Source organism: Pan paniscus, chromosome 6 (assembly GCF_029289425.2).
Source record: "Pan paniscus chromosome 6, NHGRI_mPanPan1-v2.0_pri, whole genome shotgun sequence".
NCBI classification, from domain to species: Eukaryota; Metazoa; Chordata; class Mammalia; order Primates; family Hominidae; genus Pan; species Pan paniscus.
This window is the reverse complement of record NC_073255.2, coordinates 96,030,441-96,055,201: the sequence shown is the minus strand read 5'-3', so window position 1 is coordinate 96,055,201 and position 24,761 is coordinate 96,030,441. Positions and strand designations below refer to the sequence as shown.

General features: G+C 38.2%; 1 protein-coding gene across 14 annotated transcripts in view; it reads left to right on the top strand.

Annotated features, from left to right (window-relative positions):
• The window catches only part of MAGI2 (membrane associated guanylate kinase, WW and PDZ domain containing 2), a 1,443,575-nt gene that overhangs the window by 1,266,826 nt on the left and 151,988 nt on the right, over positions 1-24,761 (top strand). For 10 of the 14 annotated variants that reach the window (XR_004672522.3, XM_063605940.1, XM_063605944.1 and 7 more), the window contains 2 exons: positions 8,325-8,366; positions 15,894-15,985. Coding sequence is in view for 13 of the 14 variants with exons in the window: in XM_063605940.1 (XP_063462010.1) it covers positions 8,325-8,366; positions 15,894-15,985 (134 nt within the window). In the remaining variant the exon portion in view is untranslated. The remainder of the gene's footprint in view (positions 1-8,324; positions 8,367-15,893; positions 15,986-24,761) is intronic. The other 4 variants (XM_063605943.1, XM_063605945.1, XM_034964326.4 and 1 more) reach the window with 1 other exon arrangement.

The window sequence follows — 24,761 nt, the reverse complement described above, 5'->3', positions numbered from 1 at the left end:
TGATCTCAGAGGATCTCAAATCTGCTTACTCTTTTGATGAGCTCAGGGGCTGAGAATTATGCACCCAGCTGGTAAAGGGGAAAGCAGACATAATACCTTTTCCCTATCCTCTACAACTCTTTGTAGAACTAATTTTGGTTGAAAAATAGTTAGGATGGCAAGCCATTGAGAAATCATTAATATCGAAATGAAACATCCCCCAACCTGAAACCCACATATACTTTTTTTTTTTAAAGAAGCGGCTACATCAGAGCTACTGTATTTCATTCCTCTCCTTCTGGATGAACAAATGAAATATTTTTAGGTTGTATCATTAGAATGTCTTTGCTGTAGCAGAGTAAGAACAAATTAGGCATTCTTAGCTACATAATATAGAGTATGAATTCAGGGTATTAATGTTCATTAAACTGAAAAAAATTGAAAAGATTTCAGCCCAGTTTCTAATACCTTTTCTGCTTTGATAACCAAGTATTGATGGAATGCCCATTTTGCTGTCAGCACTGTGAGGAGATACCAAAGATGAGTAATATGCCCTGCTCTCACACGTTTAACTGGGGAAATAAGAATAATGAATGTAAACAAATAGAGAGTAAGATAAAGTTAACAGTTCTAAGATGCAAGTTGGAAGTGCATAGGATTAAAATATCATCCTCACCTCCTTGGCTTAATTTTGTGGTTGCATTTAGGGAGCATTAAGAGATGCTTCCTCCTGCTTTTTGCCTCTTCCTTCATCATTCACTTCCATCTTTTTTGCAGTTTCCTAGCCAATGCAAAGCTTTATGATTCAGGACAAAAACAATGTTGGTATTTATCTCCAGTTTTCTCTTTGTGGTTGTCTGATACCATTGTGCCCTCAGTTTCTTGTACATGATGCGCTCTCAACTCTAAAAGAATTATTTCTTTATCCAGCCCCTGCAATACTGTTTCTGTTCCTTGCCTTTCCCCTCCTCACCTGTAACAAACCAAGCAAACCAGTCCACCTTAACCTCCAGAGCCTTCTTTTTCAGTTCTCCTCTGGTAGCTCTTCATCGCCCTTTCCCTCTACAGCCGCAGGGACAGCAAACATCCTGACTCCCCACCTCACCCCACTGTGGGCCCCCCATCGGTGCTCTCCCTGTGCCACTGCTGCTGCTGCCTCATCACACCCCCTTCCTGCTGCCTCATCACACCCCCTTCCTGCTTTCATCAGCTCTCTCTAATGTTTCTAAGGTCACAGTAATGTTTTCAGGGTCAAAAATCTCAGAAAGCCAAAAGAGGACAAGCTCATTTCCTTTCCTATCCTTCTCTTTTCTATCACATTTCTTCATAACACTAAATGGAGTGTAAATGAAACATAGAAATTATGTCAAGGTAAGAAAAGCTCTACCACTGAAGATTAAGGAAACCAGGAGAGCATGGCGCCACTTTCTCTAGTCTCTCTGAATAGCTGATCAGTTTGCTCTGCTTGTGGATATGTGAGTGTCTTAAAAAAAAAAAAAAAAAGACAGCCTTTTGCCCTCCTGTACATTTCCATTTCCAAGTTTTATTTTCTCATGTAAATGTTTAAAGCAGTACTAAAAGAAAAAGATTTTAATTAATGATTGGAAAGCTCAGTCTGTTTCTCATCATCTTCCAATAGGTTTTTTTAATGCAATGATCATAAAATGTATATACCGAAACAAAAGATCAATATTTCAAAATTCGTGATTATGAACCATTCCTATTCTTATTCCTTTGAATCACATGCATAACATTTAGGTTTGGCTCTATTTATTCTTGTATCTTTTCCTGGGGGGAAAAAAATCAGTGCAACCAGGGAAAGTGTGGAAAAGAATCCTAACCAGAGCTGTTTAAACTAAGTCCTTTGACATTTCCCCTAGCCTATAGTGATCTCATGGTGTCCTTCCTTACAACCAGGTCTAAAGCTAAAGAGATTTTTGCATTCACTTTCAAAACTGGGTTGCAGTTGCCAAATAAAAAGACGCCCCTCCACCCACAAGCCTGAGCTGTACAGAGCTACAGAACGTTTGTTCTGTCAAGGCTGTCAAGAAATATTTGGATTCAAGTCACCAGTCCCCTACAAATGATGGAAATTTATCAAATGATGTAAATGCTGCCGTGCCTCATTTGACTTATAATTAGATTATGCTGACATTTTAATGTGCACGCACAGGACATCTTAATAAAGACGTATTCCTGAAAAAAAAAGCTGTGATTTTAAACAAATGAAGATGATCATAGGATACTACGGCCACGTGAAACAGAACATGACAGGTACATGCTGTGATAGGAAACACCTCCTATCTTCATGAGATCTCAAGATGAGCTGGGAATGGAGCAGGACAGAGACAGGAAGATTCTCCCACCCAGCAGGCTGGCAGCGCCTCTGATTTCAGAGCATTAGGCTCAGTGCCCACAGGTGGTAACTCCAGGCTCCACATCAATCAACAAGAATATATGAAACACTCGCTATGTGTCTAGAACTCTGCAAGGCACTCCACAAGAGAAGTTATGAAAAATAACCTCTGCTCATTAGAAGCTTACAATGAAGTTGAGGACACAAACAAACACACAACACATAGAAAAACGATTTCTGAACAAGGCTCCATTACACAACACAGCAAATAATATCAATATTTTAATGTGTGAAATTGTGCAGTAAAAATAACTAAATACTGAGAGTTTCTCAACTTCCATGTGAAAATTGATATTCAGTCAAGACTTAATGTGTTAAGTACCTTTACATTATCAAAATATCATTAATCCTTGCTGGAGAACTCTGTGCAAAAAAAAAAAAAAAAAAGAATTATTTCCCCACTAACTTAATTCCATATAAGCTTAAACTTACATATATAAAAGTATAACTCTGCCCAAAAAAATCCCTAAAAAAGTTTTAATCAATGGGCCTTCTGGATCTTCATATTAATTGTTTAAACATTGACCCTAAGTCATTACTACCAATTCCCAGAAAAGAACAAAAATCTCGCCAACTTCCATCTCTACCAAAGACTTTTAGACAAATGTGACTATTCTGTATGTGATAATAGTCTCTGTTGATAACAGACTTCTTGATGTCCCCACTACTTGCAATTTTGAAAATTGAAAACAAAAGAAAATACCTTTGCATAGTGGGACAAGCCGTGCTATTTTTTACTTCTCTTTTCTCTGTCTTTTTCCCAAGAATCTCATAAAGGAAGGACTTGAATTTGTTTTACAGTCACAATAGGAATGGCTTGAATGTTCTTGTTTGTATGCTAACATTCCTAATGCTGGACTACATATGCCATTTCTAACCTTGGAGAAAAGTAGTTCTAAGGGCCCTTAGTGTTTTCTCCCCCTCATCTCCTCCTGCCCTTCTTTCTCTATGTGTGATTGCATCCTTGCGTCCACCACTTGTTTCTGATTTGATAGGAAACCTTCTATTACTGGCCTAGTTACTTATAAGACTATCTAGGGTGACTACACATGGAAGTTTCCTGGACAATCCTTGTCTGTGCTGTCCTGGCATGATTATCAATAGTTCACTTTTCACCACCCTAGACTCTCATCATTTGAATGATAAATTATAAAATTTTCCTTTTTTATATACTCTATTCAAGGAATAATCATCATTACTGTTCAAGAAAAGCATATCTCTAAATGTACACATTATGAATAAAAAGTGTAATACCTACTCAGATAAATAATTTTTTCAAGCTAATTTATTTGGCTGATAGAATGTTTGCCTATACATATTTTATCCCTAATTTGAGGTAAAGGCTTATTAGTGACTTGTGTTAGTAGCCAAACTCCCAGTAAACTCCTTCCAAACCCAGAAAGTTAGACATATGTACAAATCTAGTGCATGGCAAATGAAGTAGAAAAAAATAGGTAGTAAGGTTTCCCACATTTAAGTACTATGCCATGGAGTCTTCTTTCTTAATATAGAAAATAAGTCAGGTTCAACATCACAATAATCACCAAACTGAAAGTTAGTTAATCTCATCTGTCTTCTTCTTCTGGGAAAGATTATAGTTAGATAACTACAGCTAGATACTGGTACTAAAAAGAGGAACTGTGGTAGGCAAGGCAGTATAAAGTGCTTCCCAAAGAAAATGAATGTTGCTCACTTTGGAATCTTATGAAATTCAGTCTTGATCATTCTGATGGGTGTGTTGATACAGGATAGAGGGCCTTGTCCTGTTGCTTCACTTTTCTTTAAGCCAGTCTTACTCTAAGGGCTTGTCTTATCATTCAGCTCATGGGGACATTTCTTGGGCCTGTTCCACACTGCAGCCTTGAAAGCTGGAGCAATAAGCAGATACAACCAGGAATGGAAAAGAAAAATTCTTATTTCCTGAAACTCTTCCCTCAGGGTTCTGTCCCTTGGTTTAAACCCAAGTTGAATTATGACTGAAGTTGTTCAAACTTTTTTCTCTTCACATTGAACTTTGGTTATTATAAGTAAACAATTTATGAGGTACACCATGTCCACACTCCTTTGTGGTAAGACATCACTCAAATGTAGAATCATAAAAATGTCAAGGATCCGTATGGTGTAATGTGCCTTATGGTATAACCTCTTTAGAACAGAAATTTCTCTGAAATGTCTTCAAAAGAGCTCACACAATCAATTTTCCTTTCCAGAATTAGAATAATAAGCGATGAGTATCATAGCAAAGGTAGCAATCAAAAGTGATCACACGCCAGTTCAAGAGCATAATGGAGAAGCAAACTGTTTTTTAGTACTATATATGAAATGAAATTATCATTTGTGGCAGATCAAAAATGGACAGTTATGTTTTTCACATCTATGGCTGTTATCCTGCTCTTTTGTTGTTCATTGATTATTGAATTCTTTCGTTGTTCAGTATTGTAATACACATGTAATTCATGGCTGATCACAAACGGGTGGTTGTATTTCTAAACTATCAGGTTTTCTGCTGCTCTTTCCTTGTTATTAGTGAGCAAGAGTTGTAGTTTGCACTGTCTCCCATCCTAACAGCAGAGCCACTTGAAAGGGTGGGGTACTGTAATAGTATTATTCACCACAGAACACCGCTTGAATCTCTAAATGAAAAGTGATGGGGGAAGCCGCATCATACATGGTAGTATCTATCTAGGGTGCTCAAAACCAGAGCTCTGAAGCCTGTGGAAATCTTTCGGCTCAAGCCTTCCTGACTCCAAGTCTCCTTTTCCCACGTAATTAAATACCCAATTGAGCCAAGCTGGAAATATCAAAAAGTTTCACAAAGGTTTAAATAAATTCATGGATGCCATAGCTACAGGCAGCTATTAGGTGATCATGAAAGGCCATCATGCCTTCCCAGAAAACACCCGCACATGTGAACACTGTGCTAGATCAAGCCCCAGCCTGATTTGCTTGAACACTGCTGGTGTCCAATGGCATTAAAGTACCCCCCACGTATGTTCTCTGGAACACAATCTTACTTTAGTGAAATATTAAGATGATAAATAAATGTTAAAACACTTTTACCAGTGACTCTAGCATTAGAAAAATAAAAGGATAGAAAAAGATGTAATAATGTTATCATTTTAAATGTCCTCAATTGTACTAAGAGATTAATTTTCTGCAACCTTTTCTCATGGGAAAAGCATTATTGTTATCCTTAGTATAATGTATGTTGTGATTTGATCTGTGAAAAAAATTTGCCTTTCAGCTGGATTTTCTAATATATCACATTGTGCATTACTTTGCCGTTATATTGATATGAAGATCAGTAAATCCGGTTAAGCTGTGTCTGCCATTTTAATATGTAGATTTTAATTAATTTGGAAATCTAATTTTAAAAAGGTATCCTCAGATAGCTTTCTAAGAAACTGTGGTAACGTTTATATTTCCAACAGGTTCCTTTTGAAACAGGAAATTACCATGGTATGAGCTAAGTAATATAGAGATAGCAAAATAAAAGTTGTGGTAGGACACATATTTTTCCCATGTATTTTGGAAATTAGATCCAATCCTAGAGCTGATAAATTTATTTCATTTAGTAATTTAAAACTAAAAGATCCTGGAATTAAGGGATAAAGGCAGGGGGAGGAGTAAAAAGTAAACTCTAAAAATCAGCTCTTGATTGAAAGTTATTTAATATATCAAAGCATTTTGTTGGTTGCACAAGTTGACAATGTAACCCAATGTATATTCATGAATTAATATGAGACCATCAGGGCTATAGAGTTTAAGTGCTAGATGGCAAGTAGGTCCTCGTGAGAGTATAACATAAAATGTCAGTTTTATACCTAATGGAAGCGTTTCGAAGGTAGCAGTCTTCCATCCCTGATACAGACAAAAGGACATTTCTCAAGTCATAATCCTAAGCAGCCACACCAAACATGAAAGTTCTTAAAAAATAACAATTGTGCCAGAAAGCTAATTTGCCTTTACTGGGAAAACACAGCTTACCTGGCAGGAATGATTGTTATGCTCTCCATGAGCCGACTGGCTCTTTATTTGAAACAAAGCTCAATGAAAAAGCAACCAGACTTTGGTCTTATTTTAATTTTTAAAATTTAAGGATAAAATACTCATTTTTTTGGTATTATATGAGCCTTATATGGTACAACTATCTTATAAAATTATGTCATCTTAAAACATTCAGAATGGGGGAGTTCTATTGTACTATATTCTTATTCTCTGCCTTTCAAAACTGTAAGTTGCCTCTTCTGTAAATGCTCTTAAGGAATAATCGCATATGATTGATGATTATATATCATAAATATATAATTTTATAGACCAAAATAATAATAATGGTATGAAATTTCTTCCAAGCAACAAATAATTTACATATTGAAGCCTAAACGTGTGGGAGGAGTGGTTCTTGCAAGAACATTTTACAGTTCTTCTACCTACAATGTGAATTTATGTTTTAGAGAGGTTTAGTAATGTTTAGTTAATTTTTATCTGTAATTCCTTACATGATTCTAAAGCAAAACAATATGGTAAACTTAACATGAAATTCATCACCCTGCCATTCTCTCAGATAGAAGTAACTCAGCATATCTTAACGTAGATCTTTAGCTTCTTGAGTATTTCTTGACCAGAGGTTTGCATACATGTGTCTTCTGCCCATCTCTTATTAAACCCAGCTGTGTGGTTTAGGAAATTCTCTACTGACAGAACCATGAAGGAATAGGAAGAATTTCTGGAGATGTTAGGAAAAAATGTATAGCATGTTCAGAAAAGAGTGTATTGTTTATTCATAATAATACTAAAATGAAATAAGAAAGTGTTTTATTGGATAATGCATTCTAATTAAGTTTAAAACTTAGATATAATAAGTATGTTTTCGAAAAAGGATCTTGAAGAGTTTCTTGTGAGATAGTATAGAATACCTTATGCAAGTCACTTAGCATTTTGGGCCTTAACCATCTGTGGAATGAAAGGTGCCTTGCATCTCTGTCACTCTATTAATGCCTCTATGATATTAAGACCAGGGATTTAGAAGGCAGAATGAAAATCAAGGGACAATTTAATTATGTTCTTCTTCACATTTAGCAGTTCCAGATAAAGACATGGTGAAAGTCTGCATTTCTCAAACATGCAGTAAGGAGTTGCACATCTCCACCATGTAGAGTAGGAGGAAGCATGTCAATCAATTGGAGCCTTGCCTACCCCTGAAAAATGTTCATGTATGAGAGCAACATGTCTCCCAATACTTCCAGAACCCAGTATGCAACCAGGTTGTTCTAGGTTCTAGAATTCTAAATGTGGGCTATGCCTACATTTTAAAGGTGTTTTACACTCACTTTTTTGAATTTTTATGTTATTAGAAGTAGCATAGATTATATCATAATTCTTATAAAGGATCTCTATTGCTAAAATAAACCAATTTAACTCAACTACTTATACATAATTTCAACTACCCAGATAATTGGAAATATCAAAATATTTGGACTAGTGTACGTAAATCAATACAATCATTGATTGGATTTTCCACTTTTCATTTCAACGTTTTATGACACAAAATTATAACCTAATTTTAAAGGACCTATATTTTCTGTATACCTTTCAGGTTCTAGATTGACTTTACTTTCAAATAAGTATTCTTATAATGAAAGTCAAAACTTAATATTTAGAAATGGTAATCTTATTCCACCCTGATCTAAAAAGAAATTCAGATTTTTCTATTTTGGATGCATGTAAAAGAAACATATTTACATACATGCTCATACGTAAAGCAGGGTAAATTGGTCCACTAACTTGGATCTTAGAGGAAAAAAAAAGTATTAAACATAAGTATGAGATTGTGGTTGGGGGAGTTATGATAGCAACAAAAAGAAAGTAAAGATGAATTTTAAAATGCTATAAATGAATTTCAACTTTAATTCCCCATTTTCCCATCCAGAACAAGTGCCACCCAGGACCAGTTTTCGAATGGATTCCTCTGGCAAGTATTGTTCAGTACTCACAGTTCTGTGAACAAAACATCTTCCATTTTGTGTAACAAATCATTCTTCTGATAGTATCAGTTTCCTAGTATATAATCACTGTGCTACTTTAGTCACCTACATAAAACATGCATTCAAGGTAGACAGCAAGTCTCATCATGGTGAGCCTAAATGCCTGCCAACAAAAGACAAAGGAAAACAGTCATATTCATGAATTTCTTTCATAAAATACTCTAGTAAAAGGCTGGATTAAAAACAGCTGCCAAAGAGAGCCATCAGACTGACTAGGTCCGTGCTATGTAATACAGTAGCCACTAGCTACATGTGGCTATTGAGCACTTGAAATGTGGCTGTTCTAAATTTAGATATGCTGTAATATATGTGTAAAATCCACACTGGATTTCAAAGACAGTACCCAAACAAAAAAGAAAGATTTCATTAATTATTTTATATTGATTTATGTTGAAATAATATTTTGCATATACTAAGTTAAACAAAATATATTATGAAAATTTATTTCATCTGTTTTGTCTTCTAAAATGTGGCTACTAGAAAATGTTAAATTACTTATGTGGCTTACATTTTATTTGCATTGAATAACACTAGACTAGATACAAATAAGAAGCTAGAAGGTCTCAAGAGATTTGCAATTTAGACATTTCCAAAGAACGGATTAGAAATGTTGCTAACATAGAATGAAATTCTTTTCAAATCAAGTAAATATCTATATCAACTTAATTTTTTTAAACCATGCCAATAATAAAATACTATATTTCAATAAGATTTTAAGTTAGGCTAAAATATCATATTTTAATTTTAAGAGCTTTCAGTAATAACCAATTAATTTGCTTAAAAGGAAATTTTTTTTTTTACTTAACCATTTTGAAAACACTAATTTTGGTTTAGGCTAAAATATTTAACATTATTGTACAAATGTTGGAGGAAAAAGAAGATTTAATTTTTTTTTGCTCTTAGAATTCGTGATGAAAATGCTTTAAACAGCTAATCAGACCACCAGATTGAAAGCCAGAATACTCAAACAATTGCGGAAAATAGTGTTTTATAATAGTAGCACTATTTCAGGGCTGTGGGCTCACAGCACACATCTCCAGAGTGTTTCCATGATGACAGCTCATTATCCATCTCAGCATGTTCTAACACCCCTTGGAGAATATATGTGCCTGAGATCATTTCATTCTGTAAGTTTCCATGTCATTTTTGGGGGGATATGTAGAAAATATGGAAGATATTATTTAGTGTTTTCTCCTAAAATAATGTCTAAAGTATTTGTTTAGCTTGGTCTAAAAATTTTAAAGCATGATTATTCCTCTATACTGACTGCTAAATCTTTGCAATTTTTTAAAAACATTATCTTATGCCCAGAGAGAAAATGGGACCTAGTAATTACAGTTGCAAAATGAAATCAAGATTTAATTTGGAATTTTAAATCTCAGCTTACTGGTCACAAAAAGCACATGTCTTAAAAATCTCAGATTCTGAATGCACTTCATTTAAAAACAAGAGAAGGAGAGTGGCCCAGTAGTTTAGATTACTTTGACATATATGCAAAGTAATAGTTTACCTTTTTAAAAAATACATTACTTAGAAGACAAAAGTTATAATATAGTTGAGGTATATTACGTTACTGTGCAATTCAGATTTTGAAGAAAAGAACCAATCCAAATAGTTGGTTGAATGTCCACACAAGTTATCAGAATATTCTGGAAAATCATGACTGCATTTAAAATAAATATATCTTGCTTGGCGCTGTGGCTCATGCCTATAATCCCAGCATTTGGGAAGCCAAGGTGGGAAAATAGCTTGAGCCCAGGAGTTCAAAACCAACCTAGACAAGATGGCAAGACCTCCATCTCTACAAAAAATTTAAACAGCTGGGCGCTGTGGCGCATGCCTGTAGTCCCAGCTACTTGGGAGACCAAGACGAGACGGGAAAATGGCTTGAACCCAGGAATCTGAGGTGGTAGTGAGCTGTGATCACACCACTGCACTCTAGCTTGGGTAGCAAAGCAAGACCTCATCTCTAATAAAAAATACAAAAATGGCCGATTGCGGTGGTGCATGCCTGCAATCCCAGCACTTTGGGAGGCCGAGTCTGGCAGATCACGAGTTCAAGAGATCGAGACCATCCTGGCCAACATGGTGAAACCCCATCTCTACTAAAAACACAAAAATTAGCTGGGCGTGGTGGTGCTTGCCTGTAGTCCCAGCTACTCGGGAGGCTGAGGCAGGAGAATCGCTTGAACCTGGGAAGTGGAGGTTGCAGTGAGCCAAGATCACACCACTGCACTCCAGTCTGGCAACAGAGCGAGACTCCATCTCAAAAAAAAAAAAAAAAATACAAAAATACAAAAATAAGATAAAATAAGTAGATGCCCCATGTTTTTGTCGCATTTATAAAATGTCTCATCAAATTATGTGTTATGATTCTGACTCAGATACATTTATCATAATTATAAGGTATGTTATTAACTTTACCTGCATAAGATCCTTAGGTACAGAGGCAAAATTGATAGTAGGAAGTTCTAAATAATACATATTTATGAAACTAAGTGATAACTCCATAGTGGAATAATGCTGTGGTTCATTGGGACTAGGAGACTGGAGAGTGCCTTGAGGCAACTAAGTTCAGGTAATGTTTATTTAGCAACTCCTACAGACTGTGCATAATGGAACACTATAGATGGCCAATGATAATTATGCCATCACCTAAGGAGAATATTAGTGAGAAACAATGGAATCTATGGCCAGGAACTTTGAATGGGCAACTCCACCCAAAAATAAGAGAGCCAGGAAATGGGGTGTCACAGAAACGACTTCCAAAGGAGATCTTTCCTTGTTTAGGATCAAAAGGAATCTGAAGTCATAAACAGTGCATCAACGATATCAAATAAGGCACTGAAATCAATCAGTATGAGGAAAGAAAAAGAGGCCATTTAATTTGGTCATTAGCATGCATAGTGACCTTAAAGAGTGCAGTAGTGCTAAGAGAGAGCATAAACCAGACTGGCAGGAATGAATCAGAGGTAGAATGAAGGCTCCCCTAGAGACTACTTTTCCTAGAAAGAGATGGAAGGAAGGAGCAAATTCATATTTAGGATGGAAAAATCTGAGCTTATGTGAAGGCTGAGGAGAGAACCAAATAGAATCTGGGAGATGGCTTCTACTATGGCTAACACGTGCTTGGTCACATTCACATACCCACAGGGATAAAGCAAACAACTAAAGAGAAGGGATATTTTAAAGGATGGAGTATTAGCTACTTACTAGGTAATGTTAGATTTGAGCAACAGAAACTATAAAATTCCTGTTTAACTCTTTCTATATCTGGAGTGATAGAAATCCAGAAGTCAAGACCATGTTTAATAACCTTTTTTGATTCCTGATATCTTCCTCATGCTAACTTTCCTAGATCTCTTTACAAGGAAAAGCCCAAAAAGTGATGCTCTTTCCAGCAGGAAAAATTGAATAAATGTATCCTCTGTGCCAAACTGTGATGATAAGCCATGGTACTTATGTTTTAATTAAAACATGAAAGGGGATTCAAGTACCAAATTTTAATTGACATGTTTACAGCAGCATCCCATGTGCCAAATTAATTCATAAAAATGTTGTTCTTTGCATTTTTGAAGATTGAATCCATTCATAAAATTAATCAGTTGTGTTCAGTTACCCAGCCTTTTCCCTAACTGTGCACAGAGCTACTTCTTTCAAAAGCAAGACTAAGGAAACATACAGCATGCGAGGCCCCTAGAGTCTTCATGTGAAGTAGGAATCAACTTTTGAAATCTGCTTTTCTTTATTATGAGAGAGGTTGTCCTGATACCTGGATGTGCTCACCATTTGCTACTTTTTAAAGTTCGTTTTTGCAATATTGGTGTGAGCCCAGAATAAATTAAGACTTCTAAATTTCATTTCAGTAACTTGCCACAGTGGTCATGTAAAATTCCATCTAGGAAGAGGATCATGAGATGCTTTGTTCCATAATGCCTGAGGATCCGAGGACCCAACTTCTAAGAAGCAACACTAGCCACAGCTGGCCACTGAACACTAATATCCAAAGAATGCTTTGTCTCCTCTTAGTCCATTTCTTTACAACCACTGCCTCCTCTTGAGCTGCATTAAGCGACACCTGAGAGTGTCTCTGACAGTTCTGCAAAAAGTGCTGAGGAAAAAGAAGATTTTTTTTAAAAGAGCACAGAAAAAATAAAGAAGGGAACAGAAGAGTAAAAGGATGGGGCACAGTTAAACAACATGCAAAGCAACTCAGGTCCAAATAGGTGTCTACCAGACACCCTCATCTAACAACCTCCCTGGTGCATAGTTTCTTGAAACAAGAGAAAGGAATAGTGATTGTTAACTCTGTTGCAGTGAGGTAAAGAGATGGCCCTTGGATTTCTTCACTTTAAGTTCTTGCATTAATAAGGAAAGAGATAAAACATGATACAGTAATTGAAACATGTCGTCGGGCCAGAAGAGCAACTAGGGGAAAGTCAGAAACATCACAATCTGCCAAGAGAGCTAACAAAGCAGGAAGGAAAAAGAATGATGTCTCCCAGCTTTGTACATATAATTTTAGTTATTTTGTAAAGCCAGACTCCAAGGAAAAAAAGAAACCAAAGAAAAATTATCTTCCTAAAATGTTCTTATTTTCCCTAAAAAAAAAAAAAAAAAAAAATACTGCTGCCTCAAGGCACAATCTATCATATGAACTTTTTTTCCAGTTGACTATTTCTGTAAAATGTCCAGACCCTGCAGCCTCTGAATCTGTGTTCAAAATTAACAAAGAAATAAAAAATAAATCACATCTACCAGCATTCTTCTCTAAGGGGTCTCTCTTTGCCTCTCTTTACCTGCTCATGAACCATGAAGCTGGCCACCCCTGCTGGGAAGAATGGAAGAGTAAAGATGAAATAAATGGCTGGCACATACCACCCTATGTTTGAAATCAGGGTGGGTCAGAGCAACAGGATCAGTATTGTCACCAAAATGTGCATAAAGAGCAGGAAGAGGAGAATAAATGCCTTATTCGTGTCTCTGTTCTTCAGAGTTCAATAAAATTTACTTGCTAAAATCTAGATTTTTCTCCTAAAAAGAAGTCATAAGTTATTCATTAAAGAAAAGCCCCTTAATTCCTCCAGGAATCACAGATTCTCTGACAAAAGACAAACTTCTTGTGCCTTAACACCTCTGAAAGTTCCATTCCTGAGATGGTCATAATTTCGGCATTTCTTTAGGGGAAAAGTTTTACGTAGCAAATAAGATGGATCACACAATAAAGATCTTGTAAAGCTCCTTGTGCAATATGGATGGGTGCTGAAGTCACTGGAAGAACAATTTCCCACTTAGCATATTCAGTGGTGATGCAAAAGTGAGAAGAATACAGGAGATGAAAAGTTCTAGTTAAACATATGCTGGCTCTATCATTTTAAGTGTCACAAATACAGCACCTTCTATTTGTATTTTTAATGTGTATGTGGTCTAGAGTTCCTCCAAGCTTAAAGTGACTTACAGAAGAGATTGCCATGAGCAGTTGTATTATCCTCAACTTGTAGAAGTTTGAACAGTGATTGAGCAATATCTGTCATCTCCGATCTCCCCTTGTCTTTCTCCTTCTCTTGGGAGGAGTACAGATACCTGCTATGATTTTGTAGAGCTCTACTCCATCTGCCTCCAGACTCCCAAAGGCTTAGCACACACCCCAATATGTGATTTCATATATGATATACAGACTTCAGAAGAAACTGAGTTCAAAAGCCGGTTGTGTCTCAAAGAATGTAAGGCAAAATTTTCATCTTTCCTCTGCCACCACCTCTATTTAATAGGAATGGAATTTTTTAAGTTCTCCCATCTTTAAAATATGACTGATTATATAATTTCTAAAGGATGTGGAGGTCTAACTGGTTATTCTTCTTGCAGAGTTTAATATTATTCATTGAATGGAAAAGGTCTTGGTCATGTGTGCATTTGGTCATAAAAGGGTATGAATGCTCATTGAATCCTGTACAATGCATATAAACATATGTACTTAAGTGCCTGATTCATCTTTATTTAAAAGAGCACCAGATAAATAATCGGCATTTGCCCACGTCTCAGAAGTGAATGATGCCTTTCATATATCCCTGGGAATAGCCCAGGTTGTTGGGCACCAAGGCAAACCTGTATAATTGTGCTTTGTACACTGTATCACTCCAGCAGTCCCACCTACTGCAGAGCCTGGAAAATATTTGCCTGGCCAGCATTCAATGAGCCTCTCTCTACAACGAGTGCTACTGTATAATCATGTGGCTCAGACATAGATTTTTGTCCCATGAGAATTCTCTGAAATCTCGTCTTAATTTCTACAACTATCCTGTTTAAGCAAGGGGAATTTTACTTAATACCTGCTTCTATCAGTTCTAATACCTCCTTTAAACCATTCAGGTCCAGAAATCACTAAACATTTCTTAAGCAAGAGACAGCATAATAAATAGTTCTTTAAATTGCTGATCATCTGCTGGCACCCCAGCAGTGGACATGAAAGTATGCGCAGCTTGGTCACAACTGAAGTATTTCCCCCTGAGGAAGGTGCCAAGGGGCAAGGGGACAGGCTAAGCATAAATCAGATTCTACTTAAAAAGTCAAAACTTTTTATATTTAATAGTTTTAGTTTCTTCTAAGGCTGAAAAAATGACATTCAGGAGAGTTTTTCATCTTATTTTGAAATACAACTGTGTTCTTTCAGCTGACTTCAGAAAAGTATCTTCTATTTCTTTTGAGTACTCTCATGAAGTCAAAAGTCAATCTATGGCTTGCACATTCTAAAATGTTTCGGTGATAAAAGTCCACCTTAGACCCAAATGAATTTCTACCTGTAAGTTATAAAAACCCTAAAGGAGTTTGTCAGAAAATAAATGCTTCTTGAACCTCAATACAAGAAAGTTTAAATTCTATATCTTCTAATTTTTGCAATTTTAAAAGAGACAACTTCTGTTGGGCATACGTTTATACCCCACACACATACACACACACACACACACACATACACACTCCTAAACTGGATGCATCATGTCATAAACAGATATTAATAAATTACCAGGCAGTGCTTTACTGGACAGTTCCAGGGTTTTGTCGTCTGTTCTCTCTTACTTGCGCAATAATTGTTCTAATCAGAGTAAACATCCTCAAAGTGACAGTCTAGCTTCTTGAGGGCAATCTGATTGCTCTCAGGAAAATCAAGAATTATAAAGGCATCAATTTTTTTACTCAGAAAATTCATGTACTCTTTCTGCTTCTGGTAATACCTCAGTAGTGCCCTTGGCTAGTCACTATTATTCCAGGGACAACCTACATTTGGAACACCTACTTTTTTGCTGCCATATTTTTTGTATCCTCTATGGTTTCCATTGACCCTAACAGCACTCTCATTAATCGCATCCACAAAATTAATTTATCACTGGTATGTTCAGTTCCTCAGGGGCTGGGAAAGAGGCAGGATTCATTACTCAATGGGATCTCCTTTATGCCAGGTCCAGATTATAAGGAATTGGATGTTCATCTTCGGAGGATGGAGTCTGGATTTGGCTTCAGAATCCTCGGGGGAGATGAGCCTGGACAGCCTGTAAGTTGAATCTTCTTTATTTCCATGCTTGGGGCTGTATTGTATGAGTAAACACCAGGGAAAATAGTGTTTAGTGTGATATCTAAAAGGAAACGTTTTAGGACTCTCATAAAGAAGTTTAAGCTTTGGATTTTTTTTTCCTTGCTGTTTTGTTTAAAAAGATCTCACGACATGCAGTTATCTCCACGACAAATATCTCTTTAGAAATCACATTCAATAGGGACATTGCTCTTTTTTAGAATCGATTGAATTCCTCTTGAGTATTTTCGTTATCTAATTGCACTGAACCCCTGGTATCTTTGGGTAACAGTTTATGAGTAGAGGTAACACCCACCTGGGAACAGCAGAATTATGTATGTTTTTAACCAAAACAGCAAAGGAGATAAAACACAGGGATAAACAGAAATAAAATCAAGCTCAGCACTGCAGAATCTCAGCCAGATTTGAATTAAGGGATTACCAGAAGGTGTTCATAAAGTCAACTTCAGTTGGCCTAATATATATTGGGAAATCTAGAAGGGCTTTGTAGAACACTTTGTGTGTGTGTGTATGTGTGTGTGTGTCTGTGTGTGTGTGTGTGTGTGTGTGTGCGTATTCACAGTGAAACATAAAATACTAGTAGTCACTAATACACAGAAAACACAGCAAGGCTAGATTTATGAGCATATGTTAAAATATAAGCTATAAAACACTCATTGTAAAAGATGTGTCTTAAATGGTACCCAATGTGACTAAGTTAGGTCCACGAAAGTTTTGAATAAGTGAAGGGCCTGAGCAGTGCAGTCAGCTATCTACATCCCATCCGGCTCTGGCACCTGAACTCCATCCTAGCTCATGTAAGGGAGTTAAATCTTAAGCCTCAGCTTTCTCATCTACAAGATGGGGATAACAGTAGTGCTCTATTGTAGAGTAGCTTTGAGGATTAAAGGAGATAATATATATATATATATATATATATATATATATATATATATATATAAAGGTCTTGGCATTATGTCTGGATCACATTAAGTGCTGAATAAGTGTTTATCATTATCAATTTTGTTTCTCTTGTTACTAGATTCTCCCAGGAAATATACTATATATATATATGTGTGTGTGTGTGTGTGTGTGTGTGAGTCTATATATGGTTTTTAAATATACTATATGTACTACAAATATTATATATATGTGGTTTTCCTGAGACAGAGTCTTGTCCTGTCACCCAGGCTGGAGTGCAGTAGTGCGATCACAGCTCACTGCAGTCTCAACTTCCTGGACTCAATCAATCCTCCCGCCTCAGTCTCCTGAGTAGCTGGGACTACAGGCATGTGCCACCATGCCTGGCCCCAGAAAATAAAATTTAAAATAAAAATAAAACCTGGGCAGAAATCTTCAGGAGAAAAAAGTTAATCTAATAAATGAGAGGAATCTGAAACAGTTAAAACTGTCTCAGAGTAAAGTAGATTGCCTGGGTGAAGAGTGGGCTCCTTCCCACAAGAGGTATTCAAGCAAGCAATGGGAACCTGGCAGGAACCCTGAGGCGCTTCCTCTGCCCTGCGGGAGGAGTTGAACTAGATGATTGATGAGGTCCCTTTCTACAGAAAACCCCAGGAAGCTGAGCTTATACTCCAAGGATGAGGGCTCTCCAGGAAAAAAACACTTATTTCCGAATTCCTGGGGATGAAATTTGGCAACAGTCAACCAGAATGTCACTAACTTCCCAGCTGCCAAAGAAGACGTGAAGGTGCTTTTGCCAAGGAGGATTGGCCAGATTTTTCTTGGTGCTTTGAGAGGAGGGAAAATGCTGAGGTAAAATACAGGGCTCAAGTAACTTCAGACTTAAATTTATTCAGAGACTCAATTAAGAATCTCATGTCACAAGGAAAAGGAACTCTTGGCTGTGTTTTACTCCCATTCACAGCTTTGTTTACTCTCCCCCATCTCCGATTCTGAGATTACCAGGGATCCTAGGTGACTGAGTCAGCCCTCCAGCCTCCCTGCCCTCTATAACTTACCTTGTTTTATAATAGAGAGAACTGAAAACATTCTCAAGTCCCTTCATATCTGTAAGCATTTAACGCACTGATTTATGCTATAGAACCTCCTGACCTCCGCAGGATATTTAAACAGCTTGGCTTCCTTCAGGATTGTTCATGTGTCTGCCGATTTTGTTTAATCAGCAGGATTTTAAATTTCTCCTAAGCAAGGACTTTGTCTTACCCTTTTTTTCCAACATGAGTACTCCATAATTGAAAAATGTGTCATTATCCAGAGTGAGCCAAACTCGAGGTTAAGGTCACAGTCTTCAGACTGCCACCTCTGCCCAAGACTCCTGGCATCTGCTGAAATAAGTTTGCCAAATGTCAGAGTCTAAGGGAACAGTCTCCACAGACCACCCCAACTTTAAACACTAGCTCTGAATCTGGGGGCCCCACCATGTAGTAGGTTCGCCGTGCACTGGTTGCCAACTTATCTGTGTCTGTTGAGACAGAACACCCACCCACACACCAGGCTACATGAAGTGGATTTATCACTTACAGGGAGGCAGCAAGTGACAGTAGAAGCCAAGGATTCATGAAGAGCAAGTTCCCCAAGGCTCAGGAAAGCTGCCTAGGACAGATGGAGTCTCCACTCACACTTGCACCTCAGCTGAGGGGCCCCAAAAAGCAGCCTACTGTGGGTTTTCTACCCTGGAGAAGTATGTCACACTGGACTCAAGCACTGAAGGACATCCTGTTTCTAGGGGGCACTGGAACAAAACACAGGCTGTTCCAGCTAGCCCCTCTTTATCTCAAGATGTTGTGTTCCTAGCACCTATAGTTATTCTTGAGAACTACAAGAGAAAAAGGGGAAAAAATTGGGTGAGTCCAAGGCCACCCAGAGAACTGTCCTGTGCTCACAGCTTTCCTCAGGTCCAATAATTCACTAGAACAACTCAGAACTCAAGAAAGTGCTGTACTTATGATTATGGTTTGATTGTAGTGAAAGGATAAAAATTAGAACCATCCAAAAGAAGAGATGCACAGGATAAAGTCTGGAAGGGTTCCAAATGTGACACTTCCATCACCCTTAAGGACTTGTTACCCTCCAGCATTCATGCAGAGAGGATTGCCAGCCAGGGATGCTCACCCAAGCTTTGGTGTCCAGGGTTTTTATCCCAGTGTTTTGTTACATGGGCATGATTGATTGAACCATTGCCCACAAGGATGACCTCAATCTTCAGCCCCCTTTCTTCCCCAGAGGCCAGGCTGATATCATGTGGCTCAAAGACGCAACCCTCTAATTACAATGCTGGTCTTTCGGGTATGGTCAGCCCCTACCCTAAGATTATTGGTGAGGCTGGCCCCATCCTGAGTCATCTCCTTAGCATAAACCATCAGGTATGGTCAAAGGGGCTCACCATGAATGACAAAGACACTCCTAATTCCAAGGGTTTCGAGGTTACCTTTCAGAAACCAGGGAGAATGGCCAGACTTCACTTTGGGCTGAGACCAAATTATTTATGGCAAAGCCATGTGCTTAAAAGATATCAAATGAATGAAACAAAATGAAACCATGCTCAAAATAAAATACAACTTTAAGGCAATTTTTGTATCACTTCTGTGGGACACTGAGCACTAGCTGAAACAATTACAGGACATTTAAGGGTAAATCCATCTAGAATCCATTGCACTTATACTAACATAATACTTCAAACTTACCAACCTAAGGGGTTTCCACCAGAAAGATGAGCTCTCTGTTTGTTCCGGAATACACTGACTCATGTGCTCTTTTTTCCCCCTTTTACTAATCTCTGAGCTCCTCAAAGGCAAGGACTGTAATTTAATGGTGTTTATGTCTTCCAAGCCTAGCCTGGTACGGTAAATATTTATTAAATGGAATTGAAGACTGTATTTTTTCCACCAAGTCAAAACTGTCACCTGAGCTTCTCAGAACAAGTAAGGATCTGGAGTTTATATTTTCTGAGGCCTCTAAGTTCTACAGGCTCTGTAGAATTAAAGTGGCCTAGTCCCAGAAACAGAGATAGCGTCCTGGCGGCCCTATAGCATGTTTTGTTTAGTCCCCCCAGTATTTTACAATTGTTGAGCGCCAATTAATTTCATCTTTTGAAAAACGGATTTTCATCTTCTCTTGAAAATTAAATTTAGCAACATTGAGCTTGCCTTTCTCCATGACAACAACTGGCTGGAACTAAGCAATGGCCCCTTTTAGACTGAGCCTGGCTGCAGTTCCCAAAACTCCTGTATGCCTGTGCTACTCTTTAAAGCTACTATCTTTGAGATTCCCATCCCAGTACCCAACCCAGAGGACTGAATTAAAAGACATTGGAAAGATGAATATTTTATGCCAATTGAGCCTTCAACCAGGGCCAGATAATTACAAAACCTAACCTAAGCACAGAAAAGATTATCAGGTCCTTTCTCCCATTAAGAAATACAAATAACATTAAACTATACAATAAATATTAGGCAAAGCAACAAAGTTTCTAATTCTTTCTATGATGCTTACTTTAATAGAGTCTTTACAAAATGAAATTCTGAATTTATTGGACCCCTTGGCTCATGCTTTGTCTGCTTTGGGGGGAAGCCAGCACCCCATTCTGTAGATATTATCTTCAACCGCTCCCCTCCTCCTCCAAAAGCAGAAGGGATTGCATGACTGAGTCACAGGGAGGGAATAGTCTTGGCTGGCTCAAGAGGAGAGTGGCCTTGGTGGACTTTGCCTGGTGCAGAAGCAATAGAATTGTTACCAGAATGGAAGATGTCCTGTTCAAAATGAAGCTCAGATGTGTGAATGCAGCCATGATCACCACCCAGCCTCAGGACATCTTTCTGCCTGGTTTGTACACAAGTTCCCAGGTTCCTATCACTTCTGAATATTGGCTTTGCATTCCTGAATCCTTTCTCCCCTCCAGTGGGCAGTCATCAAGTATTTATGATAAGCCTCCTCAGATTACATGGATTGCTGGTTATCCTGTTGTGTTTACTTAGATTTATTCTGGTTTATTCCTTCATTTGAATGATTTAAGACATACTCATGCTGCAAGTTAACAATTTTGACATTTAAGCCATAAAGTAGCAGCCTAAGTCTCTCCAAAACAAACAAAGCCAAAAAATTAGTCCTGAAAACCAGAATATTGAATCTCAGAATGACCCCGTCCGGGAGAGTGAAACTGTAAAGATCTCCCATAAGCCTTTCCTTCCAGCTTTTCCACATTCTAAGTCCAGAGATAACAAACAAAATGTGCTAGCCTCATTTAGTTGCTGGTGAGCTACAAAGGGAGAGGCATGTAAGGTGATTTGGTCCCAACTAAAGGAGGTCTCATAAAGTACATCAAATGGGTTTCTGCCTCCATATATACGAAACGGTATTGACATCCCAGGGTGCACATTAAACACAACAGCACGGCTTTCAGCAAATAATGAACAGCAGGACTCCTGCTCAGACAAAGCATACGGGCATTTTTCCTGCAAGAGGAAATACTTTTCACAGTTAAATAACAATAGAAATAGAAAGAAGTGAAAAGTTGCCAGAAAGGAACAAAAATGGGATTTCCAGCTGTGAGCTGAGGAGATGGAAAGGCATCAAGAGGGAGAGATCTGGAAAACACTGCATTGGAGAAAAGCCATTCAAAGACAGACGACGACAGACCTAGTCTTTGGCACAGGAGTGTGGTGCGCACTGGTTGGAGGAGTTTCAGAAGGAAAGAGCCTGAAATCTGCTCGCCATAGTGGCAAGTTGTCCCAGGCTACAGATACTACAGAGCAGATACTACTGGGCTTAGGCTAACATCGGGCAGTGCAGGAAAGAATGAAAGCGATCAAAAGGCCTGGAAAGGTGGTTTTGGGTTTGTGTGTGTCTTACTTGTTGTTTTTTTTTTCTTTTTAGTGTGAGTTTTTCCCCTGACTTACTGGCGTCGCAGCCACTTGAATGTGAATTGCTGTTATTTCACATCAAATGTTCTGTTTTGTTCTGTGCCCTCACAGCGAGAGATAAAGTAGAATTGTTTTGTTTCTTTGGGGTTTTAGAGAAGGCAATTGAAAAGATAGGGCCACAGATCAGTTGTTCATGGAGAAGTTCTTTCTTGCTCTGTTTTGCCACAAAGCTCTCCCTTCAGGGCCAAAACAATGGGGATAGGGAAAAACAAACAAACAAACAAACAAAAAAACCCTCCTCCAAGGGGGCAGAGAAGAGAAAACTGAATAGTGGAACTGAAGGGTCAGCTGAGGCTGAAGAATCCCCCTGGGCTAGAGGGAGGTAATGAATGGGGCAAGGCTAGAGTTGGCTGGAAGGTTCACTGGCCAGTGGGCCAGGGGTCAGCAAGACTAAAAGGGTGTGACCTGGTAAGTAAGGGATCCTGATCCCAGCACCAGTGGTAAGGGGAATAGGTGTCTTAGCAGAACTAGAAAGCAGCTACTGTGATGGGTCAGGGAGCTCAGGTCTTGTGCTCAGCCAACTTGGGACGTGATCAGTGAGACCACAGATCCTGTGGCTATTGGGAAGTGAGAAGAATCAGAGCCTTGCTATCAAAGGGTGATTGATCTGAGGACCAGCAGCATTCAACTCCTGGGAGCTTGTTAAACCTGCAGAATCTCAGGCCCCTCCCAGGCCTGCAGCATCAGACTCTCATGGGGTGGGTCCAGAACTGTTTTAATAAGCTCACCCGGTGATTCCTATGCATCCAAAAGTTTGAGAACTACTGACTTAAAGGGTCAGATATCCTGAGGCATGTTCGCAAGAGCTTAAGCAAACATGAGAATGTATGCATTGGGAAACCAATATGAGTTACAGTGCAAGATAACAATCATAGATTATCCAGTCCCTACGGTGGCAAAGGGGAAATAATAGAATGTGTCAAGGGTACAAATCATATTGGAAGTAAATGAAAAAAAGTTGTTTTTTTCTCAGAATAGAGAGATATATCGAGCTATCTCTGTGTCAGCAGTGAAATATAATGCACAAAGGTGCCAAACGCCAAAGGCTAAGGAGCACAGCGGCAGGAGAGCTGGAAGCAGTGACGGTGCAAGCGGTCAGCCTCTGCCCAGCAAAGGCTGCAGCTCCTGATGGATGGAGCAAATGTAACTGTACAATACCGCTATAATGGGCAGGCACCACTAGCAACCACACGGCACACCATGCTCAGCTCAATTCAACTTTATTTAACAGTATGGCAACCTTTTTTTGAAACACAGCTAAGGACACATTATATAATGTAACTATATAATAATATATACATATAATAATTATGTAATACTATATAATTTATACTTGTGTTATAGTGAATATGCTATTTATTAGATATTCAATTGAAGGGGTAATTGAATATACTGCCTATTTAGAAAGAAATATATAAGAAGCCTACTCTAACCAACTCTAGCACTACCTTGACCACATGACTGACACCAATCTCCACCACCGTATTTCTTCCGTAGTACATCTTTCTGGCATCCTATATAATTTACACATTTATTATATTTATGATTGACCACTAGAATGGAAGCTCTATAGGGTAGTGATTTTTGTTTATTGTTCACTGATGAATTTCCAGCACCTAAAAGTATCCTGGGCTCAATGAATATTTGTTGAATAAATGAATTAATGAGGGGACTACTTCATATCACAGCAATATGGTAGAAAAGCAGATCTTTTACTGGGCTCTGTTTTTCAATACATGATATTAAACTGCTGGCACACACTGTAATGTTGAGAGTATCTGTAAATGTTGCTGTATATCTTGCTGTTCTCCTACAGCAAGAGAGGAATTTTCTGATATGAAATTTCATCTTTACTACTTTTGTATAGGGCCCAGTAGCAGCTATGGCTCTCTCAGTTGTAACCACTATTTTGTGTTTTACTTTCATCAGTTAGAATCAGAGCTATACCTTAAAATTGATTATTAACCAGCCAAGAAGTTCACAAGCCATTTTCTTTCTCTATTACTAGCTGTAAAGTCTCTCACTAAAGTGTATCGGAAAGCTAAAGGTTGAAGCATTTTCTTAAGGCCAAACCAACTAAACGCACCTTTTCATGGGACAGTGGAGAAACATTTGTTTTAACTGGCTTTTGCACAAAGCACTTACCAAATCTTTGAAGTGCTCCATAGTGGGTTGAGCCTTTTGAAGAATAGATTGGAACATCTTTATAAAGAAACTCATAAATTCAGGTTGGCATGACAAGAAGGGAAAGTGGAGAATATCAGAGCATACCCAACTTCTGGACTGTAGTGAATGGTTACAGTGAGTTGCAGGGAAAGAACTGCACTGTGCAGCCAGTCTAAGGCAGGAGATGTCAGGCCTGTCCTGTGACAGCAATCATGAATCATTTGTCAGAACACTTAATATTCCACACAGAAGCAAATCTATTTCTCACCCTACCTCACTCCCCAGGAATAAAGGGAAAGCAGAAGTAGTGTGGGAAATTTTCATTCCTATGTAGAAAGAGAGCTATTCCATGGACTAAGTCTGTGACACCCTTCAGACTATAACTTTGCACATACCTGAGAAGTCCTAGGCCTTCAGATCTGGCTATCATGTTAACAGGCCACACTGAGCAGTGAGACTAAGTACAAAGGAATGGTTCTGCTGCCAAGCCTGAAGACATGCAAACCCGAAGGTCATGATGGAGCAACTCTGCAAATTAGCTGGAATCCAGATAGGGGATTTGAAAGAAATTATTATGCCTGAAGGAAATCAATCTGGAAGCAAGGGATTTAAAATGAAACATAGCCTCTGTAGTATCATCAGGCTAATGGTAACCACTGCCATCAGCTGCTGTGTGGCTAAGCCACTGGCAA